General features: G+C 37.7%; 1 protein-coding gene across 9 annotated transcripts in view; it reads left to right on the top strand.

Moving 5' to 3' along the window:
• WWP1 (WW domain containing E3 ubiquitin protein ligase 1) overlaps positions 1–25,906 on the top strand; it is a 119,754-nt gene that overhangs the window by 21,402 nt on the left and 72,446 nt on the right. For 6 of the 9 annotated variants that reach the window (XM_049854442.1, XM_049854435.1, XM_049854437.1 and 3 more), the window contains 4 exons: positions 10,160–10,255; positions 16,420–16,510; positions 21,273–21,411; positions 21,940–22,064. In XM_049854442.1, the coding sequence (XP_049710399.1) occupies positions 16,441–16,510; positions 21,273–21,411; positions 21,940–22,064 (334 nt within the window). In that variant the 5' untranslated portion in view covers positions 10,160–10,255; positions 16,420–16,440. The remainder of the gene's footprint in view (positions 1–10,159; positions 10,256–16,419; positions 16,511–21,272; positions 21,412–21,939; positions 22,065–25,906) is intronic. The other 3 variants (XM_049854441.1, XM_049854440.1, XM_049854439.1) reach the window with 1 other exon arrangement.

The following is a 25,906-nucleotide window of genomic DNA, read 5'->3' as shown; positions in this document are numbered from 1 at the left end:
ACTAAGACACATGACTATTTGTTGTGTGCTGTCAAGTCAATTCTGACTTAAAACAACCTTAGATGACTGAGTAAAACTGCTCCATAGGGTTTCCTGGGCTATAATCTTTACGAGAATAGATTGCCAGGTCTTTTCTCCCAGGGAGCCTGTGGGTGGGTTTGAACCATCAACCTTTCCGTTAGCAGCTGAGTGCTTAAACATTGTACCACCAAGGCTTCTTATATTTTTCTGTATAAAAATGGCAGTGAGTTTCTTGTTGTCTCTCATATTTAGTATTACTGTTTTTCACCTATGTTATGTTCTTAATAATTTAGCATTTATATATAAAAAAAAAAAAATTGCCATCCAGTCGATTACAATTCAGTGTGACCCTATAGGACGAAGTAGAGCTGCCCCGTAAGGTTTCCAAGAAGCAGCCTGTGGATTCAAACTGCCGAACTGCCAACCTTTTTTGGTTAGCAGCTGTAGCTCTTAACCACTGTGTGACCTAATTCACAAAGTTCTGGCATAATGTGAATCTCATTTTGAAGGTATCTTACCCAAAGCCTTGTTGATTTATTTATTAAGCATTTATTGTGTGCAAAGCTGTTTTCTCAGTGCTTTGTCAATATTAACTCATTTAATTCTCATAACTACAGTATGAGGTAGGTACTATTGTCATCCACACTTTATAGATGTAAAAACTAAGGCACGATGAGGTAAAGGAGCTTGAGAGAAGCTGAACATAGTTAAGTGGTGAACTGGGATTTGAACCCAGACATCCTGACTGCAGAATTTGCTCTTAACCACTGTTACACTGCCTCTTAGTAACTTTGGGAGCAGAAATTCAAATTCAAGCTAGACAAATGATACTTTCCTATTTTCAATTGTTCATTAGTGATTTCTTATGTGAAATAATTGGACTATCAGCTAGATCTTGAAAGTCTTCTATAAGAGGAAGTTTATTTGTTGAACAGGATTTGACTTGGGGGGAGCCCTGGTGGCGCGGTGGCTAAGAGTTTGGCTGCTAACCAAAAGTACAGCAGTTCTAATCCACCAGCTGCTCCTTGAAAACCTGTGGAGGCAGTTCTACTCTGACCTTATAGGGTCACTGTGGGTTTGGTTTTATTTTAACTTTTGACGTTGCCAGATTTTTAGAGCTTTACATTAAGTTTGCAGTAAATATAATTAAGAAATATTGCTATCCTCTGACTTGGAAGAGAGCAAGACATGCACTTCTGTTAGCTCAGAGTAGAAATGTCCTTGATATTTGATCTTCTGAACTGGCCAATACTTGGTGTGTTATAGTTACTGCTGGCTTAGTCTCTAGTTTTCTGTCCAAAGTCTTTTTTAAATTATTTATCGCTTTTTTCTTGAAGGAATTTGCATTCCAGATAGACAAGAAAACCATGTGAATTTTCCTGGCTTAAAGTTATATGAAATGTATTTTATCTGAAAGGGTAGGTGGTTAGCTTTGCTTTGGGTAGGTAGTTGTAACTATTTCTTATAAAATTGGGGCAAGAACCCTGATAAGAAAAGGAAGTTAGGTTACTTCTAATCATGTTTTGTGTCCTGAGTAGAAAAGGTCTCTGTACAATGTGGATACAAGGCTATTTAGAAGGTAAGGAAGTAGATGAAATTTAAAGGACCCAAGAGTCAAGAACTAACTTGGTTAGAATTAATTAGAATGAAAAAGAAAATCGAGTTTGTTTAACTAGCTTTTGGATTTCAGTTTCTCTGAATAGAGTGAATTTTACATGAAGAGCAACGAGGAAGTAAATTACAGGAAGTTAATTGGCCATAGTTGAAAGGGTGTATGCTCTGATAATTTGGGGGAGGCATAAGGTTAAGTTCAATAGGCTTTTGACCACCACAGTAAGGGACCCACAATAAGAATGGAAATGTTTCTTGATTTGAGGAAGGGAAAGAAATTTGGATTCAGTATATAACCGAGATAGTTTTAGAATTGTTTGGTTATAGAGTAATTTTGAGAGGAAGGCATAGTTTGGAAATGGTTAAAATTGGTAGGACAAAGAGAATCTAAAGAATTGGTAGACGTTCAACCATTCCAGGAGGTAGCATATGATTAAAAACTGATGGTACTAAAGGAAGAGGTCCAAGCTGTGCTGAAGACATTGGTGAAAAACAAGGCTCCAGGAAATGACAGAATACCAATTGAGATGTTTCAACAACGGGTACAGTGCTGGAGGTGCTCACACGACTATGCCAGGAAATTTGAAAGACAGCTACCTGGCCAACCAACTGGAAGAGATCCTTATTTGTACCCATTCCAAAGAAAGGTGATCCAACAGAGTGCAGAAATTATCGAACAGTATCATTAATATCACACGCAAGTAAAATTTTGCTGAAGATCATTTAAAAGCAGTTGCAGCAGTACATCAACAAGGAACTGTCAGCAATTCAAGCTGGACTTAGAAGAGGGCATGGAACAAGGGATATTGTTGCTGATGTCAGATGAATTCTGGCTGAAAGCACAGAACACTGGAAAGATGTTTACCTGTGTTTTATTGACTGTGCAAAGGCATTCGACTGTGTGGATCATAACAAATTATGGATAACATTGCGAAGAATGGGAATTCCTGAATACTTAATTGTGCTCCTGAGGAACCTGTACATAGCCCAAGAGGCAGTCGTTTGAACAGAACAAGGGAATACAGCATGGTTTAAAGTCAGGAAAGGTATGCGTCAGGGCTGTATCCTTTTACCATACTTAGTCTGTAGGCTGAGCAAATAATCTGAGAAGCTAGACTATATGAAGAAGAATGGGGCATCAGGATTGGAGGAAGACTCATTCACAACCTGCATTATGCAGATGAAACACAACCTTAATTGCTGAAAGTGAAGAGGACTTGAAGCACTTACTGAAGAAAATCAAAGACCACAGCCTTCAGTATGGATTACACCTCAAAACATTAAAAAAAAACTCACAGCTGGCCCAATAAGCAACATTATGATAAATGGATAAAATATTGAAGTTGTAAAGAATTCTGTTTTACTAGGATCCGCAACCAATGCCCATGGAAGCAGGAGTCGAGAAATCAAACAACGCATTGCCTTGGACAAATGTACTGCAAAAGATCTCTTTAAAGTATTAAAAAATAAAGATGTCACTTTAAGGACTAAGGTGTGCCTGACTCAAGCCGTGGTGTTTTTAATCCTCTCATATTTGCATGAGAGCTGGAAAATGAATAAGGAGGTCTGAAAAAGAATTGATGCCTTTCAGTTACAGTGCTGGTGAAGAATAGTGAATATATATACCATGGACTGCCAGAAGAATGAACAAATCTGTCTTAGAAGAAGTACAGCCAGAATGCTTATTAGAAGCAAGGATGGCGAGACTTCATCTCACATACTTTGGACCTGCTATGAGGAAAGACCAGTTCCTGGAGAAGGACATCATGCTTGGTGGAGTAGAAGGTCAGTGAAAAAAAGGAAGACCCTCAACAAGATGGATTGACACAGTAGCTGCAACAGTGGACTCAAGCATAATAACAATTATAAAGATTGCACAGGACCAGGCAGTGTTTCGTTCTGTTGTGCGTAGGGTCACTATGAGTTGGCACCAAACAACAGAGATGGATCAAGGTTTAGTGCTTAGAAAATTAAAATTGTGATGCCTGTGGCACCCTGGTGGTGCAATGGTAAAGAGCGTGGCTGCTAATCAAAAGGTCAGCAGTTCCTGAGACCAGACGAACTAGATGGTGCGGGGCTGCCACCAATGATCGCCCTGACAGGGAACACAACAGAGAATCCCTGACAGAGCAGGAGAAAAGTGGAGTGCAGAACTCAAATTCTAGTAAGAAGACCAGACTTAATGGTCTGACTGAGACTAGAGGAACGCTAAAAGGCATGGCTCCTGGACTTTCTGTTAGCCCCAAACTAAAACCATTCCCAAAGCCAACTCTTCAGACAAAGATTAGACTGGATTATAAGACATAAAATGATACTTGTGAAAAGTATGCTTCTTAGCTCAAATAGATAAATGAGACTAAATGGGCAGCTCCTGTCCAGAGGCAAGATGAGAAGGCAGGAAGGTACAGGAGCTGGTTGAATGGACACGAGAAATCCAGGGTAGAAAGGAGGAGTGTGCTGTCACATTATAGGTGGAGCAACTAGGGTCACATAACAATGTGTGTATAAATTTTTGTATGAGGAACCAAGTTGAACCGTAAACTTTCACTTAAAGCATACAGAAAAAAAAAGTCAGCAGTTCAAATCTGCCAGCCGCTTCTTGGAAACTCTGGGGCAGTTCTGCTCTGTTCTGTAGGGTCACTGAGTCAGAATCGACTCAGCTACAACAGGTTTGGTGGCACATTTTAAGAATCTGCCTCTTAGCTTGAGGTAGCAACAGATACATATAGTAATGAGAGGTAAAATTTGAAATGTTAATTATAAAGCAGGGGAATTTTCTGTGTAATTGTTTGAGAGGAGTAAAACAAAAAATTACAGATGAGCATAAACTCTTTGACACAAGAAAGTGAGACACGTAAAAAAAAAAAAACAGGAAGAGAATGAATTTATGAAAGGGAAGATGTGATACATCTGGGGGGGAAAAGTGAAAGAAAAAAAAAAAAAGGTCCAGATTAATGTTGCTGGAAACGGAGAGGGGAAAATTGGAGGATCAGTAAAAACAACCCAGAAGTATTGGGAAAAATTAGTATTTTCACTTCCTCAGGTTGAAAATCTGAAAACCTGAAATTGGGTTAAGATGAATAATAAAAGATGGGTACTGTTAAAAATAGTCAAAACTCAAAGGAATTAAAACATAAGGTTTATCGTGGGCCATTATTCTGTCTGCATAGAGGGAGACCATTCTGATTCCAAAAAAAAGCAAATGGCTTGAAGTAAGCTAATTACAACTGGGGCTTATAAAGAGAAGAGGAGGGAGAGGAGCAGATCAACCATTGGCTAATGTTAATGTGATTGAGTGACTTATGCTCTCCCCCTTTTACTGAGGTCAACTAATATCAGGTCACAAGGCCCTCCAACCACCTACAGCCATGTTACCTTTTGACATTTAAATTAAGTAGTCCTGGCTTAGAACGGAAATCCTGGTGGTCTGGTGGCCAAGAGCTATGGCTGCTAACCAAAAGGTCAGCAGTTCGAATCTGCCAGGCACTCCTTGGAAACCCTATAGGGCAGTTCTACCCTGTACTATAGGGTCGCTATGAGTCAGAATCGACTTGGTGGCAATGGGTTTGGCTTAGAACAAGAAAGAAAAGCTTAGCAACTTTGGGTGAAAAAACACCACTGGCAGGATTGATTTCTGGTCAGGAATTTTTAATGGTTAGTATTTGGTTTTGTGGGTAAGGAAAATCTTAAGATCAAAGTAAGATGTCTGTTACTAATCTTTCTCTTCAACTGTACTAATACTGACTTAGGAAATTTGGCATTTGGGAGATTAATTTTTTCCAGAAAAAAACACTTCCTGTGATCTTCCCCAAAGTTCCATATGTTGTGCACTAAAAAATAAAACATAGCAAACCCTGTTGGGTAGAGTAGAACTGCCCCACAGGGTTTCTAAGGAGTGGCTGGTGGATTCGAACTGCAGACCTTTGGTTAGCAGCCGAACTCTTAACCACTTCACCACCTGGGCTGCTACGTAGTAAAAGGAACTTTGAAATTGGGAAGTACAGAAAGATGGAGGATTAAAGCACTGCAGCTGTCAGAGCCTATGATTAGATAGGTGTTTTTGGATTAAAATAAACAGTCTATGTTTTTATGAAATTCTTCCTTAGAGTTGCTGTATCTTGGATATTTTAGGAGGAAGAGGCTGCTTAATTAGTTAATCCATTTCTCTTTTTCTTTGCCACATTCATTGAGTTTTAAATTTTGTGCTATTGATAAAATAACTATCCAAAAGTAGGTTCCCTGATTCCCTAGGTTTCCCATTCATGAAACTTTTTTGACTAAATTTCCTTAGCACCTAGCATGGACCCTCTTGTTACTGAGTTGGTTTTTGCGTATTAACAGTGTCTTCGGCTGGAACCGTCTCCTGTTTTTGAGCCCTTGCTGTAGCCACTTTACAGACCGCCAGTTGCTGTGGAGTGGAGTTCACGTGAGTGTCAGAGTGGAGCTGTGCTCCATAGAGTTTTCAGTGGCTGATTTTTTAGAAGTAGGTTGCCAGGCTCTTCTTCAAGGCGCCTCTGAGTAGACTTGAACCTCCAGCCCTTCAGTTAGCAGCCAGGCACATTAACTGCACCACCCAGGGACTCCTCTTTATAGACTAGGCAGCCAGTAAGTATGTTTATTAATTGATACAATCAGATATGTGACATTTTCTTTGTGGCTTTTCAAGGCCTTAATTCTATACATACATGCAGATGAAAAAAAATGTCACTTTAAGGACTATGGTGCACCTGATCTAAGCCAAGGTGTTTTCCATTGTCTCATGCATATGAAAGCTGGACAGTGAATAAGGAAGACTGAATAAGAATTAATGCCTTTGAATTATGGTATTGGGAAAGAATACAGAATATACCATGGACTTCCAGAAAAACAAATAAATTTGTCTTGAAAGAAGTACAGCCAGAATGCTCCTTAGAAGCAAGGATGGCCAGACTTCATCTCACATACTTTGAACGCATTATCAGGAGGGACTGGTCCCTCAAAAAGGGTATCATGCTTGGTAGAGAGTCATCAGAAAAAGAGGAAGACCCTTAATAAGATATATTGACATAGTGGCTGCAACAATGGGCACAAATATAACAAGGATTGTGTGGGTGGCACAGGACCAGGCAGTGTTTCATTCTGTCGTACGTGGGGTTGCTGTGAGTCAGAACTGACTAAATGGCACCAAACGACAACAGCAGGCAAATGAATCTTACTATTTTCTTAAGTTTTGCTTCTGACTTAAGAATGAGATCTTGCATTCAAGGGGCTAACAGACACATGAGGAAATGCTCGTAATCACTAGCCATTAGAGAAATCCAAATCAAAACCACAATGAAATACCATCTCACCCCAGCATTACTGGCACAAGTCAAAAAAATAGAAAATAACCAATGTTGGAGAGGCTTCAGGGAGATTGAAACTTCTATGCACTGCTGGTGGGAATCCAAAATGGTACAACCGTTCTAGAAAATGATATGGTGCTTCCTTAGAAAGCTAGAAATAGAAATACCATATGATCCAGCAGTCCCACCCCTTGGAGTATACCCTAGAGAATTAACAGCCATCACACGAATAGACATATGCACACCCATGTTCGTTGCAGCATTCTTCATAATAGCAAAAAGATGGAAACAAACTTAGGTGCCCTTCAAAAGACGAATGGATAAACAAACTCTGGTACATAACACACAATGGTGTTCTATGCAATGATAAAGAACAGTGATGAATCTTTGAAGCATCTCACAACATGGATGAATCCGGGGGTTATTATGCCAAGTGAAATAAGTCAATCACAAAAGGACAAATATTGTATGAGACCACTACTATAAAAACTCATGAAAAGGTTTACACACAAAAAGAGAAACAATCTTTGATGGTTACAGGGGAGGGAGGGGTGGGGGTGGAAAAACACTAGACAATAGATAAGTGGTAACTTTGATGAGGAAACCCTGGTGGTGTAGTGGCTAAGTGCTGTGGCTGCTAACCAAAGGGTCAGCAGTTCGAATCTGCCAGGTGCTCCTTGGAAACTCAATGGGGCAGTTCTCCTCTGTCCTATAGGGTTGCTATGAGTCGACTCGACGGCACTGGGTTTGGTTTGGTTTGGTTAACTTTGATGAAGGGTAAGACTGTACACAGTGCTGGGGAAGCCAGCACAACTTGTACAAGGCAAGGTCACGGACACTCCATAGACACATCCAGACTCCCTGAGGGACCGAATTGCTGGGCTGAGGACTGTGGGGACCATGGTCTTGGGGAAGGAACATCTAGCTCAATTAGCATAACATAGTTTATAAAGAAAATGTTCTACATTCTAGGGTCTTAAAAGCCTGTGAGCAGCCTGGCTAGCCACCACCTACTACTCTGATAGGGATCACAACATGCAGTCCTAGACAGAGCGGGAACAAAATGTAGAACAAAATTCTAACTCACAAAAAATACCAGACTTACTGGCCTGACAGAGGCTGGACAAACTTTGAGAGTATGGCCCCGGGACACCTTTTTAGCTCAGTACTGAAGTCACTCCTAAGGTTTACCCTTAATCCAAAGATTAGACAGGCTGTAGGCATACCAGCCCAGGGGCAAGGACTAAAAGGCAGGAGGGGACAGAAAGCTGGTAATAAGGAACCTAAGGTCGAGAAAGGAGAACGTTGACATGTCGTGGGATTGATAACCAATGTTATAAAACAGTATGTGTACTAATTGTTTAATGAGAAGCTAGTTTGCTCTGTAAACCTTCATCTAAAGTACAGTTTAAAAAAAACTGAGATCTTGAAGTAAGGCAATTAAGATTTATCTTCTAAGTGATGATTTAGTAGGTCTGTAATCTCAAGGACTAGAAATGTCGTTTCGTATGTATATTTAAGACTCTCATCTGTACCTGTAGTTGAATAATAATGAACCTTTTTACAGCCCTGTAACATTTTTAAAGGGTTGAACTGGACATAATTAGCTTATATATAACTGACCGTAGCTTCTAGGCATAGGTTATGACCTTAATTCATTTGCATAGGTAACCAGATTTGCTTTAAGATTTGTTAAAATGTATCCTCCCCCCCTCCCCCGCACTCACTTTATAAATCCTTGAACTAGAATTGGCTCTACAGTTCTCTGTTCTTATATCCTGTGGATCAAGGATAGCTGGGAAAAAGTCATACCATTGTTCAGATTGTTGTCCCTGTGGATTCGTGATAAGTACTCGCATCTGTATTAGTACTGCTCGGCCGTAGTTGATCAGCACCCTCTCTGATTCCGCTCAGCATTTATCCCAGAATATCTCCTCCATGAGGTAGTCCATCCTCTTCCACAAATTTAATACCCCCTGTACTAGGAAACCCTGGTGGCATAGTGGTTAAGTGCTACGGTTGCTAACCAAAATGTCAGCAGTTTAAATCCACCAGGCGCTCCTCGGAAACCCTATGGGGCAATTCTGGGCAATTCTACTGTTCTGTAGGGTTGCTATGAGTTGCAGTTGACACGACGGCAACGGGTTTGGTTTTTTGGTTTGTATAAACTAACTGCAAAATATTTATTCTCCGTAGACCTATTCCCTGAGCTGCATACTTACATACCTAGGTGTCTATTAAATTTTTTCACCTGGTCGTTAACAGTTCCAGTGGACATGTCCAAAATGAAATTTCCTTTTATCACTAACCTCTCTTCTCCCACAGCAACAACAACAGTTAAAGCCTTTTTGAGTGATTACTTTGTACCATATACTCCAGGTGCTAAGCATTGTACATGAATTATATTACTTAATCCTTGTTACAACATGAGATAGATGCCTTTGTTCTTCCTATTCTACTGAAGAAGACAGTGAGCCGTGAAGCTGACTTAGTCCAACAACTCTTATATGGCAGAACTGGAAATGAAATCCAAAGAGCCTGTCTCCAGAGTTGGCTCTTAAAAACTTTGTGTAGTATTACCTCCCCAGATTGCTCTTCCTCTTGTATTCCACCTGGATAGCAAAGTGGGAAATTTTAATTGTTCAGACTCCTTCCTCTTTCCAACCCTCAGCCGACTCATAATCATCTGGTCAAAAATCTTACATGTATCCTTAGTTTTTTTCTTCCCACTAACAATGCCCTAGTTCAAATAAATTTGCCATCTTAAATCTATTATCACTACTGTCAAAATTATTTTTCCAAAATGGCAATTCTCATTGAAAATATTTAGTGTCTATCAGTTGCCTTCAAGGTAAACTTTAAACCACTATCCATGGTACGTATAGAATATCATATAAACTGCTCTGTAGTGTCCTATACAGTTTAGACCCTACCCTGTTTGCCTGTTAAGCCTTATCACTTCACACCATCCTTATGTTCCTTTGTATTATATATCATCAGTTCTCTAAACGTTCCATACTTCCTGCAGATGATGCTTAGAGAATTACACTTCAAGACACAATGTACTCAAAGGCTGTCTGTGAAACCTTTCCCAATCCCTGTAGGCTGGATTATCCACCTTCTCTTGGGTGCCGCAGATTTAATATCTTAACTTTTGTGTCTATTGTAACAACCACACTGAAAGCAGCTTTATTTGTTTACAGGTTTGTCTCCTCACTAGACTATGAGCTCCTTGAAAGAAGGAATTGTGTCTTTACTCATCTTGTATCTCCAGTGTTTGGCACAGTTCTTGGTACATAGTAAGTGATGAACAGTTTTTTTTTTAAACTAAGATGATATTTAACAATCAAACTCCATACATGTTGAGAGTTACTCACATCTATGTAGACCTAGTGCTGTGTTGTCATAAAAATATGACATGTAACACTATTTTCTATTTTAAGTACCACACGACTTTGTTGCTAAATGTGAAGACTAATTGCATGTTGAAATTCAAAATTTTATTTACTGTGTATCTTCCTTTTAAAGCAAGATGGTGCCATTTTTGAACCATCTCTGTCACTTTTTACAGCTAAAATTTGCAACTATTTGATTACCAGAGGCTTGTATTCTTGAACCCGAGGATTGGTATATATAGAATAAAGGGAGCCATGGATTGGGGGACGAAATAAGAGTACAGACAGTTTGATGTAGTGGAATGAGCAATGTTATTAGCTCTTTGACACCATTTCTTGATATCCATAGTGTTTTAAATTTTTGAAATTCTTCTCAAATAACTAATTCTGTACCTGTCTCCTTTATTCTCAACAATTCCCTGTCCAGTTCATTAATGAGGTTTCACGATTTTCTTTTTGTCTACCTCCAAATGAAATCAATACCTTCACTTATCCTTACCATTATCCTTTGCCGTCGTGTCGTTTGCAATCATAGCAACCCTAAAGGACAGAGGAGAACTGCCCTATAGGACTTCCAAGGAGCAGCTGGTGGATTTGAACTGCGGACCTTTTAGTTAGCAGTCATAGCTCTTAACCACTGTACCACCAGAGCTCCTCACCTATTGTTAGGTCCCTCATTTACTGCCCTGGGGAAGAAGTGTCTTTTTCTTTGAAGACTGTACAACATCTGTGTGGAAGTTTTATGCTTTTCCCTTTTCTTCCTTCATAGGTCACAGACATATTCCCCTACCATTACAGTTGCCAAATTAGTGATCTACACTTTGCTATCTCTGTTTCCTTTCCATGCATTCTTTAATGTTTTAAAAATTATTTCATTTAAGTATACTCAATTATATATAACATGGAAGTTAATAATAAAAAAAAAAAAATTGGTGAAGCAACCATTCAGCTTAACTAGGTCATTAACATGGTCGGACAGTTAAGGTGTGTGCCTCTGTAACCCCATCTTCTTCCTTGTTCTCTCCCCCACCCCACCAAAGTAGTTGTCATCCTGAATTTTTTCTATCACCTCCACTTTTTTTAAATACTATTACCACAAATAATTTCTTTGTCTTGAGTTTTATTTATTTTGCTGTTGAGAATATACACAGCAAAACATACACCAATTCAACAGTTTCTACATGTACAATTCAGTGACATTGATTACATTCTTCAAGTTGTGCAGCCATTCTCACCTCCTTTTCTGATGTGTTGCTACCCCATTAACATAAACTCACTGCTCTCTAAAGTTTCTGTCTCATCTTTTGAGTTGCTGTTGTCAATTTGATTCCATATAGATAGTTCTTAAAAGAGCATAGTGCTCAAGACATATACTATTTTTTACTAGTTAAATTAAACTACTGTTTGGTTTAAGGAGACTTTAGGGGATATTTTTGGTTTAAGATTTAAAAATTATCTGAGTTTTAGGGATTCATCCAGGCCTCATGGCTCCAGAAAGTCTGGAATACGAGAATTTGAAATTCTGTTCTCTATTTCCCCCTTTTGATCAGGATTCCTATATAGAATCCTTGATCAAAATGTTCAGTAGTGGTAGCCAGTTGTTTTAAGTTTTATAATCATTCTTTTTGCAGGCTTTTTAAAGCTTGCACAAATGATATTTTATTATAGGTGATTAATTACAATTAATTACAAATCTTCATACGTTTCAAGGAAAACATTCAAACAGCATGCAAAAATAGAGGAAAAAAATCTCAGTACACACATTGACATTTTTAGCAACAAAATAAGCATGGAGACTTATTTTTGGACTGTGTGGATTTGGCCGTACCACATGTCATCATGAGTTGAAAGAATTTATTGATGAGCTTGATGTAGAATGTTAAATCTGAGGTAAGACTGAATGAGAAGGTATTAATGCTCAGGACTTCCATTTATCTCGACTCACCGCTAGCATGTTCCTAAGATCCTTTCATGTTGTTGCCTACAGCTGAAGTTCTCACTGCTGTATAGTGTTCTAGTGTGTAAGTTAGTGTAATCATTTAACCATTTTTCTACCACTGGACTTTGAGTAGTTGTTAGTTTTTTTATTATGATGAATGCTTTTACTTCATAAGCAAGTCCAAAAATTTTTATAGTATATATCTAGGAGTGGAATTGCTCACTGAAGGACATGTAAATAAATATTCAGCTTTACATGATAGTACCAAATTGTTTTCCAACACTTAGACACGTATTTCATCAGTTTAGACCCCTGTTAGCAGTGTATAAAAGCAACAACTACCTCAAAAAAATTTTTTTTTTTTTTTTAGCGTTATTTGATACAGGTTTCTCCCACTATCTAAAAGTAGAGTGTTCCTGTGAAACCTTTTGTAAGTTGAAATGGCGTAAAGCGAAGAAGCAATTAGCAATAATTTATGTAGGAAAAATTTTTGAGTGTTCCCAGACCCCAAAAATAATCCTTGTCCAGTTTTATGGTAACCGTAACACCCTTACAAGTTCTCTTAGGCTTTTCTGTTACCTTAGGACATGTCTTGCTAACGGATGTCCACAATAAATCAAGGTAAAGCACAGATACTCAGACATAGTTCAGAGCTGTGGCGGCTTGGTGCTGACGTACTGAGTGTAGTTCCCAGGGAAGGAGCTTGGTGACGCCACTCTCGCTGCTTGGGGTGCACTCTGCCTCTTTAATGGTTCCCTGCACAACAGTGAACACTATTTCCACTTTTTGCCTTTTCTCATGAAAGTGAAAATCCTTTTCAGATATCTTTCGGTTAGTAAAAACAGGTACTAGTGTAGGTCTTTCCTAAAAGCCAGGTGACGTAAAGTAAGCTTTTGAAAAGTAGAGGATACCTGTACTGTCAAAATTCCTGGTTTTTACCATTCTGGTGAATGTTAAAATATCTCATGTGGTCTTAACTTGTATTTCTCTGATGGGTAATGAGGTTCTGCATCTTTTCTTATGCTTATTGACCTTACAAGTTTCTTTGTAAAATTCCTATTCAGGTTTTTGCCCATTTGCCTATCATGTTCTTTTTCCTGTTATTTGTAGATGTTTTTATATAGTTTGAATATTAATAAGTTTTGACATATTTGTTTTATACTTACAGAGCCCTGGTGGCACAGGGGTGAACTCGAAGGTTGGGTTTTCTTCAGGTTTCTTTGGCTTTGGTGCAGATCTGACATCCTGATCCTTTTTGCCATCTTTTCTGTCAGATTCCTTCCATTGGTCTTTGTTCCCTCCATGGAACATGGCTGGAGTTCCCACTTTGCCTTTTTGGGACATTTACCCTGTCTATCTGCCTTATTTTCATCTTTCTGATCCTACGTCTGATGTTTGAGCTGGAGCTACTTTTGTCCCACCACTTGTAGGGGATTGCTATTCCGTGTCTGAGTTCTGAGATGGAGCAGGAGAATCAGAATTTCGCTTTACCCAACCATTCTCCTTTGTGGAGGGACTAGCATTACCTTTGGAGGCTGATCAGGTTGGGAGGCTTAAAAATGGAGAGTGACCACCTTCCTCCTTTTTGTTATCCAAAGTCCTCTTACTTTCCTTTGTGCATCCTGATCTGACTTCTGCCAGATGTGACTGAAATTCCACTCTGTGGTCACTCAGTTCCTGCAGGATGAGAGCATTGGCCTGACTGAGGTCTCAGGACCTGTGAATGTATATTAACTAGGATCAGCTCATCAACTAATAAGCAACTGTTTATCTTGTCTGCCCCTATCTATCTATTTAGCTATCTATCTGCAACTATAGACAAGTGAAGAGAATCTAATGATTTTTAGAGTTTTGGGTACCTGAGTTTAGGGGAAAGATCTAAATGAAACATAGAAAAGACTTCAGACAGGGAAAAACAAGATAAAAAGACTGCAAGCAGGGAAAAACAAGATAAACATTATATTTCTCAGTCTTGCTCAGAATGTCCTGGTGTACCTTAGGAGGTTAAGGGTGAATAGAAGTTGAGTCTTAAGATATTTGTCATGTAGAAGAAAGCTGAAGGAGCTCTACTCTGTATTTCCATCAAATAAAAATTTGAGGGGGTGGAGTAGAACTTGGAAAATAATTACCTGTACAAAGAAAAATGCAGGATTTGCTAGGGACGTACATAATGTAGTATGTAAACTGGACTAGATAAGGTCACTGTGAGTTAGAATTGACTCAACAGAAGGGTTTGGTTTTTTGTTTTGTTTTTTTTTAATTTGGACAAGATACTACACAGTAAAACCTGTGAAAGCCAGAACCTGTGTAAGGTGGAAACCTGTCAGAGAAAGAAAACTCAGATATTCTCCACTAATAGAGAGTGATAGAAGAGTGGTAAGACTGCGCCCTTTTAAAGGTGGAAACTTGCAAGACCTGGAAAAACAAGACAATCCCCTTGAATTCTGGCTCTCACAGATTTCACTGTATTAAAAAATTACAATAGAGTTCTTAAGAACTGATTTTTCAGAAGTAGATTGCCAGGCCTTTCTTCCAGGGCACATCTCTTGGACTCAAACCTTCAGCCTTTTGGTTAGCAGCTGAGCACATTAGCTGTTGGCACCACTAGGGACTGTGCCTGATATGAGAGGGGATCTATCACATGAGATTAGTTATTCATACTTTATGAATAAATTAAGTTCCGTGTGATGCATGTTTGTGTTCTAAACAGTATCCTTGACCTACTAAGAGTATTAAAAACTAGTGTATTTAATTTTTCCCCATATCTGTCTTCCACTGTGTGTTTTGCCCTTTGCTGCAAATTTTCTGTAAGCGTGCATCTCTGATTATTTCACATTGTTTCTAATCATTAGAAAGGGAAAAAAGCAAATGACAGATTTTCTAATTTGTTTTCCTTCTTCCCACCTAGATGAACACTACGCATTCATGCTGAGCATAGCAAATTTACGTGCCTGTCTGTCCCATGAATGTCTAAGCTTGGCATTCTTTTGGAATGCCTTTAAATAGCTATATTCTTTAATTTTTTTTTAACTTTTCATTTTGAAATTCAAGCAAAACAAAAAAGTTTCGAACCTCATATAAAGAATTCCTGTGTACCCTTCACTCACATTTCCCAAATACTAGCATTTTACATAACCTCAGTACAATGATCAAAATCAGGAAATATTGATACAATGCTATTATCTAATCTAGATGTTATGAAAATTTTGCCAGTTTTCCCACTGTCTTAGTTATCTAGTACAGCTATAACAGAAATACCATAAGTGTTCGGCTTTAGCAAACAGAAATTGATTCTCTCACAGTTTAGGAGGCTAGAAGTCCAAATTCAGGGTGCCAGCTCCAGGAAAAGGCTTTCTCTCTTTATCAGCTCTGGGGGAAGGTCCTTGTCATCAGTCTTTCCCTGGTCTAGGAACTTCTCAGTGCAAGGACTCCAGGTCCTGGCATTTCATGCTTGGTGGTAATGAGGTCCCTCTTCTCTATGCCCAATTCTCTCTTATATCTCAAAAGAAATTGACTCACTTTACAACCTAATCTTGTAGATTGAGTCTTGCCTCATTAACATAACTGCCTCTAATCCTGCCTCATTAAAATAGTGATCATTTCAGATCACAAAATAGTGGACAACCACACAATACTGGGAATCATGGCCTAGCCAAGTTGCCACAAAATCTGGGGGGACACAATTCAATCCATAATACCACTAACATCCATTTTCTGGTCCAGGATCCAATCCAGGATCACAAATCCAAATTGAAGGATATCCCACAAAATAACTGGCCAGTACTCTTCAAAAGTATCAAGGTCATGAAAGACAAAGATTGAGGAACTGTTCCAGGTTAAAGTAGACTAAGGAGACATGATATCTAAAACCAACATATGACCTGGATTCCTAGTATCCTCACTTATTTTTTGTCGCTCAGATTGACCCAGGTACAGTTAAATAGCCATATTCTTTTAATAGTGATATTACAGTGCTAAGTAAATGGAGGACAACTGTGAACATGTCAACATGTTAGAGGCTGGAAATACTTTACTAGACGTGGCTTCTTAGTTGATTCAAACAAGAAATTTTAATCATGTTGAAAATTACAGTCTCTTGTCTAATACAAATACATTAACTTTTTTTTAGGTTTAAGCTGAATTTTGGGACATGGCCACTGCTTCACCAAGGTCTGATACTAGTAATAACCACAGTGGAAGGTTACAGTTACAGGTAACTGGTAAGTTAACTTAAAATAGTGATTCTCTGATGAAACTTTCTTTTTTTCAGCTAACTCAGCAGACTTATTCGATAAGAATCTTTTCTTTTAGATTCATACTATGATGTATTTGTTGCAGCAGGCCCCCAAGAGCCTCTAAAAGTGTTTAATCTATTGAGCCTGTGCTGGGTGCGGAGAATATATATCATCTCTGGTGGTGGAAGAATTTGGCACTTGAAATATCACCGAGTTGGTGCTTAAATGATGAATCGGATGGAGAAAGATGCTGAAGATATTGTTCTTTCATTCATTTGTCCATTCATTCAATCATCGGACACATATTAAATAGAATTAGTTTATGAAAACACAAGGCCCTAGTTCTCCATGGATTTACTGTGAAATAGGTTTGATTTGTACAGTTACTGTGCAGTGAGACTGTTAACCAGGTACAGTGAGAACTTAGGGGAAGGTGTCCTAGGTCTGCTTGGATTGGGGGTGGCCTATGGACACAGGAGAATAGGGTAAGAAAGGGCTCACAGAGAGGGTAGCACTTAAACTCTTGTAGAGGGAATTGGAGTTCATCTCAAATTAGATTGTCAACAAACACCATTAGAGGAAGAGGGTGATTATTCCTAGGCATTTTCTCTGAACAGAGCTAAAAAATACAAATTCTGAGTTCATGCTGATATTTTCAATTTGAAATAAAAGCCATTTTCCACTAAAAGGAAAAAAAGGATTTTTTTACTTGATTTTATATTTTTATCTGTTTTCTGTTACCCGAAGTGTTGATTCCAAATGATATTAACAGTATTACATTTGTTTTATTCTAATACACACAGATACCTCCATAGCAACAAACCAAAACCAAACCCAGTGCCGTCGAGTCAATTCCGACTCACAGCAACCCTATAAATATAGGGTAATTTCAAAACGAGACCAAAATTTACTAGAAAGAAGAAGCCTGCTCAATGCAGTTTAAAATTTCTCTGTGAATTTTTTCCTCTTAGGATATATGTTCAGAGTACCATGTTTTAAAATAATTTGCCATTTGGCTATTCCACCAAGTTGATAATCGGGTTTATTGTTTTTCAGTTATTTGTTTTTGTTCTGTAACCATATAAAACATTTCTATGGTTCAAGAGTCAAAACTATAAATCAAGGTACAAAAGGTCTTGCTACCCCATCCCATCCCGCCTTCTTCCCTGCCTTTCCTTATGAGGTAAACATTTTTTATTAGTTTTGGTTTATTCTTTCATTGTTTCTCTTTGAAAATATAAACAAATATGTACAACTCATGCATTTACATCTCTCCCACCATCTCCCCAAATTTTATGTACTTTCCTACCCCTTGCTTTTTTTTTACTTAGCAGTAGTGTCCTGGACTTTGCTCCATGGGACTCTATTGAATTGTTATGTTATTGTTTGCTGTCGAGTCAGTTCTGACTCATAGTGACCCCATGTGACAGAGTAGAACTGACCCAGAGGATTTCCTAGGCTATAATTTTTAGGGCGAAGGAGCCCTGGTGGTGCAGTAGTTAAGCGCTGAGCTGCTAACCGAGAGGTTGGGGTTCAAACCCATCAATTGCTCCGTGGGAGAAAAGACCTGGCAGTATGCTCCCGTAAACATTATAGCCTGGGAAGCCCTGTGGGGCAGTTTTATTCTGTCATGTAGGGTAGTTATGAATCAGAATTGACTCAACAGCGCACAACATAAACAATCTTTATGGGAGCAGATGGCCAGTTCTTTTCTCCCATAGAGTGCCAGTGAATTTGAACAGCTGGCCTTTCTGTTACCGCCGAGCGCTTAACGGTTGACTGCAGTACCAGAGCTCCTTTGGATGGTTGTGCCTACGTTAATTCAACCAGTCTGCCCTTGATGGCCATCAGTCAGGGTTCTGCTCTTCTGCTATTAGAAACAGTGCTGCAGTAGCTTCATGCAAATTTTTGCTCACCTATCCTTAGAATAAAATCCTTGAAGGGAATTGCTGGGTCAAAGAGTAAACACATGTAATTTCGCTAATTATCATCAAATTCCTCTGCGTAGGGTTTGTAACGTTTTGCATTTCCACCAGCTGTATATGAGAGTATGTATTTCCTGACAGTTTCACCAAAATGTGTTTTGAAGCTTTGGATTTTTGACAATTGGGTAAATGAGTAGTATCTTAGTGTCATTTTAACTAGCATTTCTCTGACTGGGAGTGGGACTGAGTCACATTTAAGAGATATTTGTATTTCTTTTCCTGTGAACCATGGGGATGTATATTTTGAAGCAATATCCCAGATGACTGATGTGTACTTAAGAGCCAATGATATAATTCCTACTATTTCTGCTTTTGCTCTACATAGGAGGCTTAGGGCCTTAGGACCACATTTTTGCCTTGGTATCATATAAGGCTCTTAGTTAAAGTAACAAAAACCTGATCTGGCCAATTTGAGCCAAAAAGGAACTTATTGAAGGGGGCTCGTAGAATCACCAGAAGTCTAGAGAACCAACTGGAAAATAGATAATATAAACAAGGGAGTCTAAATAGCCGAGATAATGCCACCACGTATTTATCATTTTGAGCATCAATTTTTCTCCTTTGAAATACAGTGATGCTCTTGGAAAATACAGAACTTGGCTCCATGCTAAATGGTACCCTGTTTGGATGCTTGGCTTTTTTTTTCCCCTTTCATTTTGTTATTCGAATTTAAGAATACAGAGCACCTTAAAATTCATGATCTTATTGATCTCACAAATACATTATGGAATGAATGTTATCGTTCTTGTTTTGCCAATGAGGAAACAGATTCACAGGCATTAAGTGCCTTCTGTTGTTAGTAGGACACCAACCAAAGTCTCAGGGCTCCAAGTTGTTACTCTTTTTATTAGTAACAGTGACCTCTGTATTGATTTTTATTTTGTTTAAATAATCAAATAGTACCATGATTATAAGGCCCCACTACTATTGCTTTCTAACAGTTTATGGCCTGTAAACTGAGGTACTCTGCCTTATGCCAAATTAGGAAAAATCCTAATGTATTACCATGTCTGTTCTTGACCCATAGCTGATTAGCAGCAGCAAAAGAGAATAAGAACATTGTTCATGGAAAGCAGGAGAACTATGAAGGAAAAAATCAAACAGAAAACTACCTACCGGAATATGGTAATATATTGTAGTGTAGAATGCACGTAAGCCTAATATCATACATGATATTTAGACTTCAGACTTTTTACAGGTTGTTGTTGAGTGCTTTTGAGTTGATTTCAACTCATAGTGACCCCATGTGACAGAGTAGAATTGTGCCATAAAGTTTTCTAGGATGTAATCTTTTCGGGAACAGATGGCCAGGTTTTTCTCCCATGGACCTGCTGGGTGGGTTCAAACTGCCAAACTCTTGGTTAGCAACCGAGTCCTTAACCGTTGCACCGCCAGGACAGTGTGCAAGATATAGAAAGGGATAAGACTTGAGGTTGAAAGACTAATGATTTACTCTATAGATTTATCATTTTTTAGCTATTGTGTCTACCGGTATCTTAGTTTCTTCGTTTAAATTGAAATTTTTAAGTCACATGGATCTTACTTTTGTAGGAATGATGTGAATTATGAATCTAACTTTTTTCTTTTCAAATTTTTCCCCGTCACGGAATAATCCCTTGTTCTTGTTGATTTGAAATGCCACCATTATCACATATGTATATTGGTATAAGTCTACTCTCATTAGTTTGCATTTTAATATATGCCAGTATATTTATTTGAAAAAGCGAACACTTCAATATTGTTTAGAAACCAAGTTTCTATATACAGCATTAAAAAAAAGTACCAAAGTAATGTAGTTTCAGAAAGGTAAGTTATGATTACTACGTGGCAGGGCTGTTAATAAATGTGTTGAATTTGAAGACATTTACTTTTCTCTCGATCCTCGATTCAGTTCAGCATGAAATTCAAATGGTTGGTGAGGATGTGGAGAAATGATAACCCTTATACACTGCTGGTGGGAATGTGAAATCCACCCACTTAGGAAAATCGTCTGACAGTTTCTCAACAGAGAGTTACTATATGACCCACCAGTTACACCCCTAGGCATACCCCCCCCGGAAGAAGTGAAAACACGTGTCTGCATAAAAACTTACACATGAATGTTCATAGCAGCCTTACGTGTAATAGCCCAAAAGTGGAAACAACGCAAATGTTCATCAACAGATGAATGGATAAATAAAGTGTGGTATATCCACACAACAGAATATTGTTTGGCAATGAAAAGGAATGAAGTACTTACACATGCTAAAACACAGTTGAACCTCGAAATCATTATGCTAAGTGAAAGAAGCTGGTCACAAAGACGACATGTTTTATAATTCCATTTATTAGAAATGTCCAGCATGGATAGATCTATAAAGACAAAGTAGATTAGTGTGATTTCCTAGGTCTGGGGATAAATAGGGCTTGACTGTTAAGTGATAAGGGTTTCTATTTTGGAATGGTGAAAACGTTTTAAAACTGATTGTGATTAATAGTTGCCCAGCTCTGTGAATATATTAAAAACCATTGTGTTATACGATTTAAAAAGTGAATTGTCTGGTATATGGTATATGAACTATACCTAAATAAAACTATTACCAAAAAAATTCAGATAGTTCTCAGGCATTATCAGTAGGCCTTTTGTATTGTTTCTTCATCCTACCAATGAAAAATCTTTGAGTTACACAAGAAACAGTTCCATTTTTATTGCTTTTTTTTTTTGTACATTATGTTACTTTTTGGCTACGTACAAGTACTGGTGATTATCCTGTTTCTGTTAGTTTCTAGTGCCAAACTAAAAAGAAAAAAGAACTGGTTTGGAACGGCAATATATACAGAAGTAGCCGTAGATGGAGAAACTAAGAAAACAGCAAAATCCAGTAGCTCTTCTAATCCAAAATGGGACGAACAGCTAACCGTGTAAGTACCTTGTAGAATGAATTCACAGTCTTCGAAAGGGGGTATGCATCTTGGAATATGTTTTTATGAATCCTTGCCTTTTCCTTTATAAACAAGTTACTTAGCCAAATCCTCTCTTACTGTCTTGGTGTAGAAATAAGTATGGCAGAAATTCAGTCATCCTTAATTTTGTCATTTTGAAGTAAATGGTATAAACCCACGTATAGCAGAAGTATTATAACTAATGCATCAGTTGTCTTAAATCTATAGAAATTTGTTCAGATAGAAATAATGTTATTGTGAAGTCTCAAAAAGACTCTTGATGTACTGCTTGTGTTTTAGTTTGCTTATTACAAAAATTTTTACCTAGTTATTAAAGTCCAAATGTGCATGAAAGTAAATATATATTTACGTACAATTTTTTTTTTCCTCCAGTAAATCGAATTCCTGTCTCTCTAAAAATTATTGAAGTAAGTTATTTAATAGAAATTCTCACTCAGAGTAACGGCTAGTGTACTCCTTTGTTTTCCGTGTAATTTTATCTTACAGACGTGTGACCCCACAGTCTACGTTGGAGTTTCGAGTCTGGAGTCATCACACTTTAAAAGCAGATGCTTTGTTGGGAAGGGCAACAATAGATTTGAAACAAGCTCTATTAAAACACAATAGAAAATGTAAGTTTTTTGTTCTAACTTTCTTTGTTTCTTTAAGAGCGTATTATAGACGCTTTGAAATTATCCTGAGGTACAAAAGCAAAATAACGGTTTTGTGTTCAGAATGGAAAACTTGAGTTACTGCCTGTGATTGCTTTAAAGCCTGTGACATTACATGAAATAGGAAATATCTACTCTGGGGTTTCTATATCTTACAGATTTACAGGATGACCCCAGTCATCTACAAGTACCCTGTTATCAGTGATTTATTATTTACTTATTATATATTATTTTAAAACTTTTAAATACAGTCATTTTTTGAACCTACTTTGCTTTTCAGCTAGTAACAATTTTTTTCATATAAAATAAATTATAACCCTTAAAATTTCATTTTTCTTTATACAACTAGCTTTGTTGTCGAAAATATGGAGGGTATAGAAAACCACAAAGAAGAATATAAAAATTTTTTGTAATTCTACTCTCCAAAGATAACTTTTCTTAATAATTTGTCTCTTTGTCTTTTTCTTGTGCATAGACAAAAATACATATTTTTTGCACTTCTTGGCATCTACTGACACATCCCCTGCTTTTTTTTCATTTAACAATAATAATGTGAATATCGTGCTTCCATGATATTAAGTTCTTTTACCCTTAAATTAGGGTAATACCCATTGCCATTGAGTCAGTTCTGATTCACAGCAACCCTATAGGACCCAGTAGAACTGTCCCATAGGGTTTCCAGGGAGCAGTTGGTGGATTCGAACTACTGACCTTGTGGTTAACACCTGAGCTCTTAACCACTGCACCACCAGAGCTAGGCATCAATTATTTGTAAACCTTCTGTCATTGTATTCAAAGATTTTGGGGTATGTACCCAATGTTTGTAATCCTGGGAGAGGGCTCATAGCTTTTATCAAACTCTGAAAATGTCGTGTGATCTAAAGAAAGTTAAAAATCAGTGTTCTAGTTTATGATTTCTAGTGGCTACACAGTGGTTTTCACACCCTGTTTTTTAACTAATCCTCTATTGTTCCACGTTTTGTCAGTTTCTGGTAATTCACTGAAACTAATGCTGTAATGAAAGCCATTGTTCCAATGTGTCTTTGTGCACATCTTACTATTTTCTTAGAAATTTCATCATTAATTACTATAACTGGGTTTGTTGGGTTAGGCTTAAAATGCTAATGCTTAAAAATAACAGATTGATTTTTTTTTTTTTAATTTTCATGTCTCCATTTAATGAAAAGTCACATGTAATTTAAAAAATCTAGGTTTTAGCAGTTAATACATCGATACAGCTTTTGGATGTAAGTAGTGATGAGTGAAGAAAATATAAAAGCCATGCTCGTTTTTATGTATTCTGATTTCTAGAAAAATATTCCCTTGAAGCGTTGAAATTTTGATTCTCTGTATACCGTGGGTTTGGACACCCTGGTGGCGTAGTGGTTAAGTGCTACGGCTGCTAACCAAAAGATCAGCAGTTCACATCCACCAGGCGCTCCTTGGAAACTTTATGGGGCAGTTCTGCTCTGTCCTGAAGGGTGCCTATGAGTCAGAATTGACTCAATGGCAATGGATTTTTATACCATGGGGTTTTTTTTTTGTTGTTTTTTGGTCATGCAGTTTGTCTTGGTTACAGACAAGTAGTAGGCTTTCTAAGCGTATAATTCATTGCCAGGTGTTAGGATGGTGGCCGGATTTATACTTTTTTCTCAGCTATATGGCATTATTGTTATAAATGTATACCTCGGTTAACCATATTGTTTCAGAATTGAGTATTTGGTTTTACCTAATTTATATGATACTTCTTCACTGGATTGGGCATTTGCATGGGACCTGTTTTTTAGTACATGTAATTATTTCTCTTACTATTCTCATAGCCCAGAGATAAAAACAGCTAACATTTTGGTGAATTTTGACTTGTGTATATGTGTCTAACAATTGGGATCATACTCAGTTTTGTATTCTGCTTTGTTTTTTTAATGTTATATCATGTGCTTTTTCCTATATAATTTAGTGATACTCTTTGAAAGTTGATTTTAGTAGTTCCGTAATAGTTTATCACATATTATAATTTATTTAACTATGCTCCCGTTGTTGGACATTGAGATTGTTTCTAATTATGTTAGATTAGACTGTACTGAACCTCCATATAAAGATTTATTTATCTGCCAAAATGATTTTTATTATATTGGTATGTAATGAAATGAAACTTCAAACACTTTGAAATGAAACCCTCATAAATTGTATACAGTTAAAATTATCTTTTATGATTTAATTGAGGAGAGTATATTCAGAAGGAAATAAGATTTTATTAAGTCATGTAGTGAGTAGACGGCCTCAGAGACTGTAGTAGTAGCATCCGGCACACACTAGGCATTTAGTGAATTTGTTTGAATAATATAAAGGTGAATAAATTTGTTTCAGAAGTTAAATCTTGCAATAGAATCATGTGCTTTAAAGATAGAGGAAACCGTTGAAGGTTGTCTAGTCCTAGCCATTCGTTTTATTGATAAAATAACTTAATCCAAATGACTTACTCCAGAGTATACAAGTAACTGCAGGGTTGTGACTAGAACACAGGCTTTCTGATTCGTGTTGTTAGTTGCTGTGGACTCGATTCCAACTCATGACGACCCCAAAGTGTGTGCAGAGTAGAACTGCACTCCATGGAGTTGTCAAGGCTATGACCTTTTAGAAGCAAATTGCCAAGCCACACTTCTGAGGCACCTCTGGGTGGGTTTGAACAGCCAGTAATCGAGTGCTTAACCATTTACATCACCCAGGGACCCTTCTGATTCTTAGCTGCCTAATTTTGATTAGAAGTGATAGAAAGTTAATATGGTACTGGACAACCTCGAAGTAACTTAAAAATACAATTTTTTTTTATAGTTTAGTTTTTGTTAATATTGAGAATATACACAGCAGAACATACACCAGCAATTTCTGTGACATTGATTGCATTCTTCAAGCTGTGCAACCGTTCTCACCCTCCTTTTCTGAGTTGTTTTTTTGTCATTAACATAAATTCACTGCCCCCTAACCTTTCGAGTTGCTGTTGTCAATTTGATCCCATATAGGTACATCTTGAAAGAGCATAGTGCTCAAGACAGGCATTCTTTACTGGTTAAGCTAAACTACTGGTTGGTTTTAAGAAGACTTCTGGGGACATTTTTGGTTTAAGGTTTAAAGATTATCTCAGGGCAATGCCTTCAGGGGTTCATCTAGCCTCCATGGCTTCAGAAAGTCTGATTTCCATGAGAATTTGAAAATCTGTCCTGCATTTTCACCCTTTTTATTAGGCTCCTTCTATAGAATCTTTGATCAAAAAATGCATTTACAATTGATGATAAAATTTGTAGTTGCCTTTGGTTTAATCTTCTGACTTAGTACTTGGACTCTGGATTTTAGTTGGATATCAATTGAATGAGCTGTCATTAAATTTTGGGGGTGTTTTGGTATTTACCTTTAAAAATCAGCAAACAAAAAACCTGCTTAATGACAAAACTGGTAACCCAACAAAAACGTGACAACCCAGTGATGAGTATTTGACACTGAAAATTTTACTGTCCCACCCTCAAATCAGGAATTACTGTTCTGGGGGGAATGGTTAATCATAAAAGATAGTTTTCTTGAGGTGTGCCGTATCTAGAACAAGTTTAATAATCAGCACCTTAAATGAATAGAATCTGTTTACTTGTATAAAAAGCTATGGTGGAGGAGCATTCTAGAGTGAATATGCCTGTGTTCCTCACCTATTTTCAAGGCATGAAATGGAGGAGGAGTTTCGTAAAAGGAAAAAAAGTAGACTGAGATTTTAGGTCTCATGACAAAGAAGAGGGCAGCACTGCAAGCTGATCTGG

The sequence above is a fragment of the Elephas maximus genome, chromosome 15 (assembly GCF_024166365.1).
Source record: "Elephas maximus indicus isolate mEleMax1 chromosome 15, mEleMax1 primary haplotype, whole genome shotgun sequence".
In the NCBI taxonomy this organism is placed as follows: domain Eukaryota; kingdom Metazoa; phylum Chordata; class Mammalia; order Proboscidea; family Elephantidae; genus Elephas; species Elephas maximus.
This window is presented reverse-complemented; position numbering and strand designations above follow the sequence as displayed.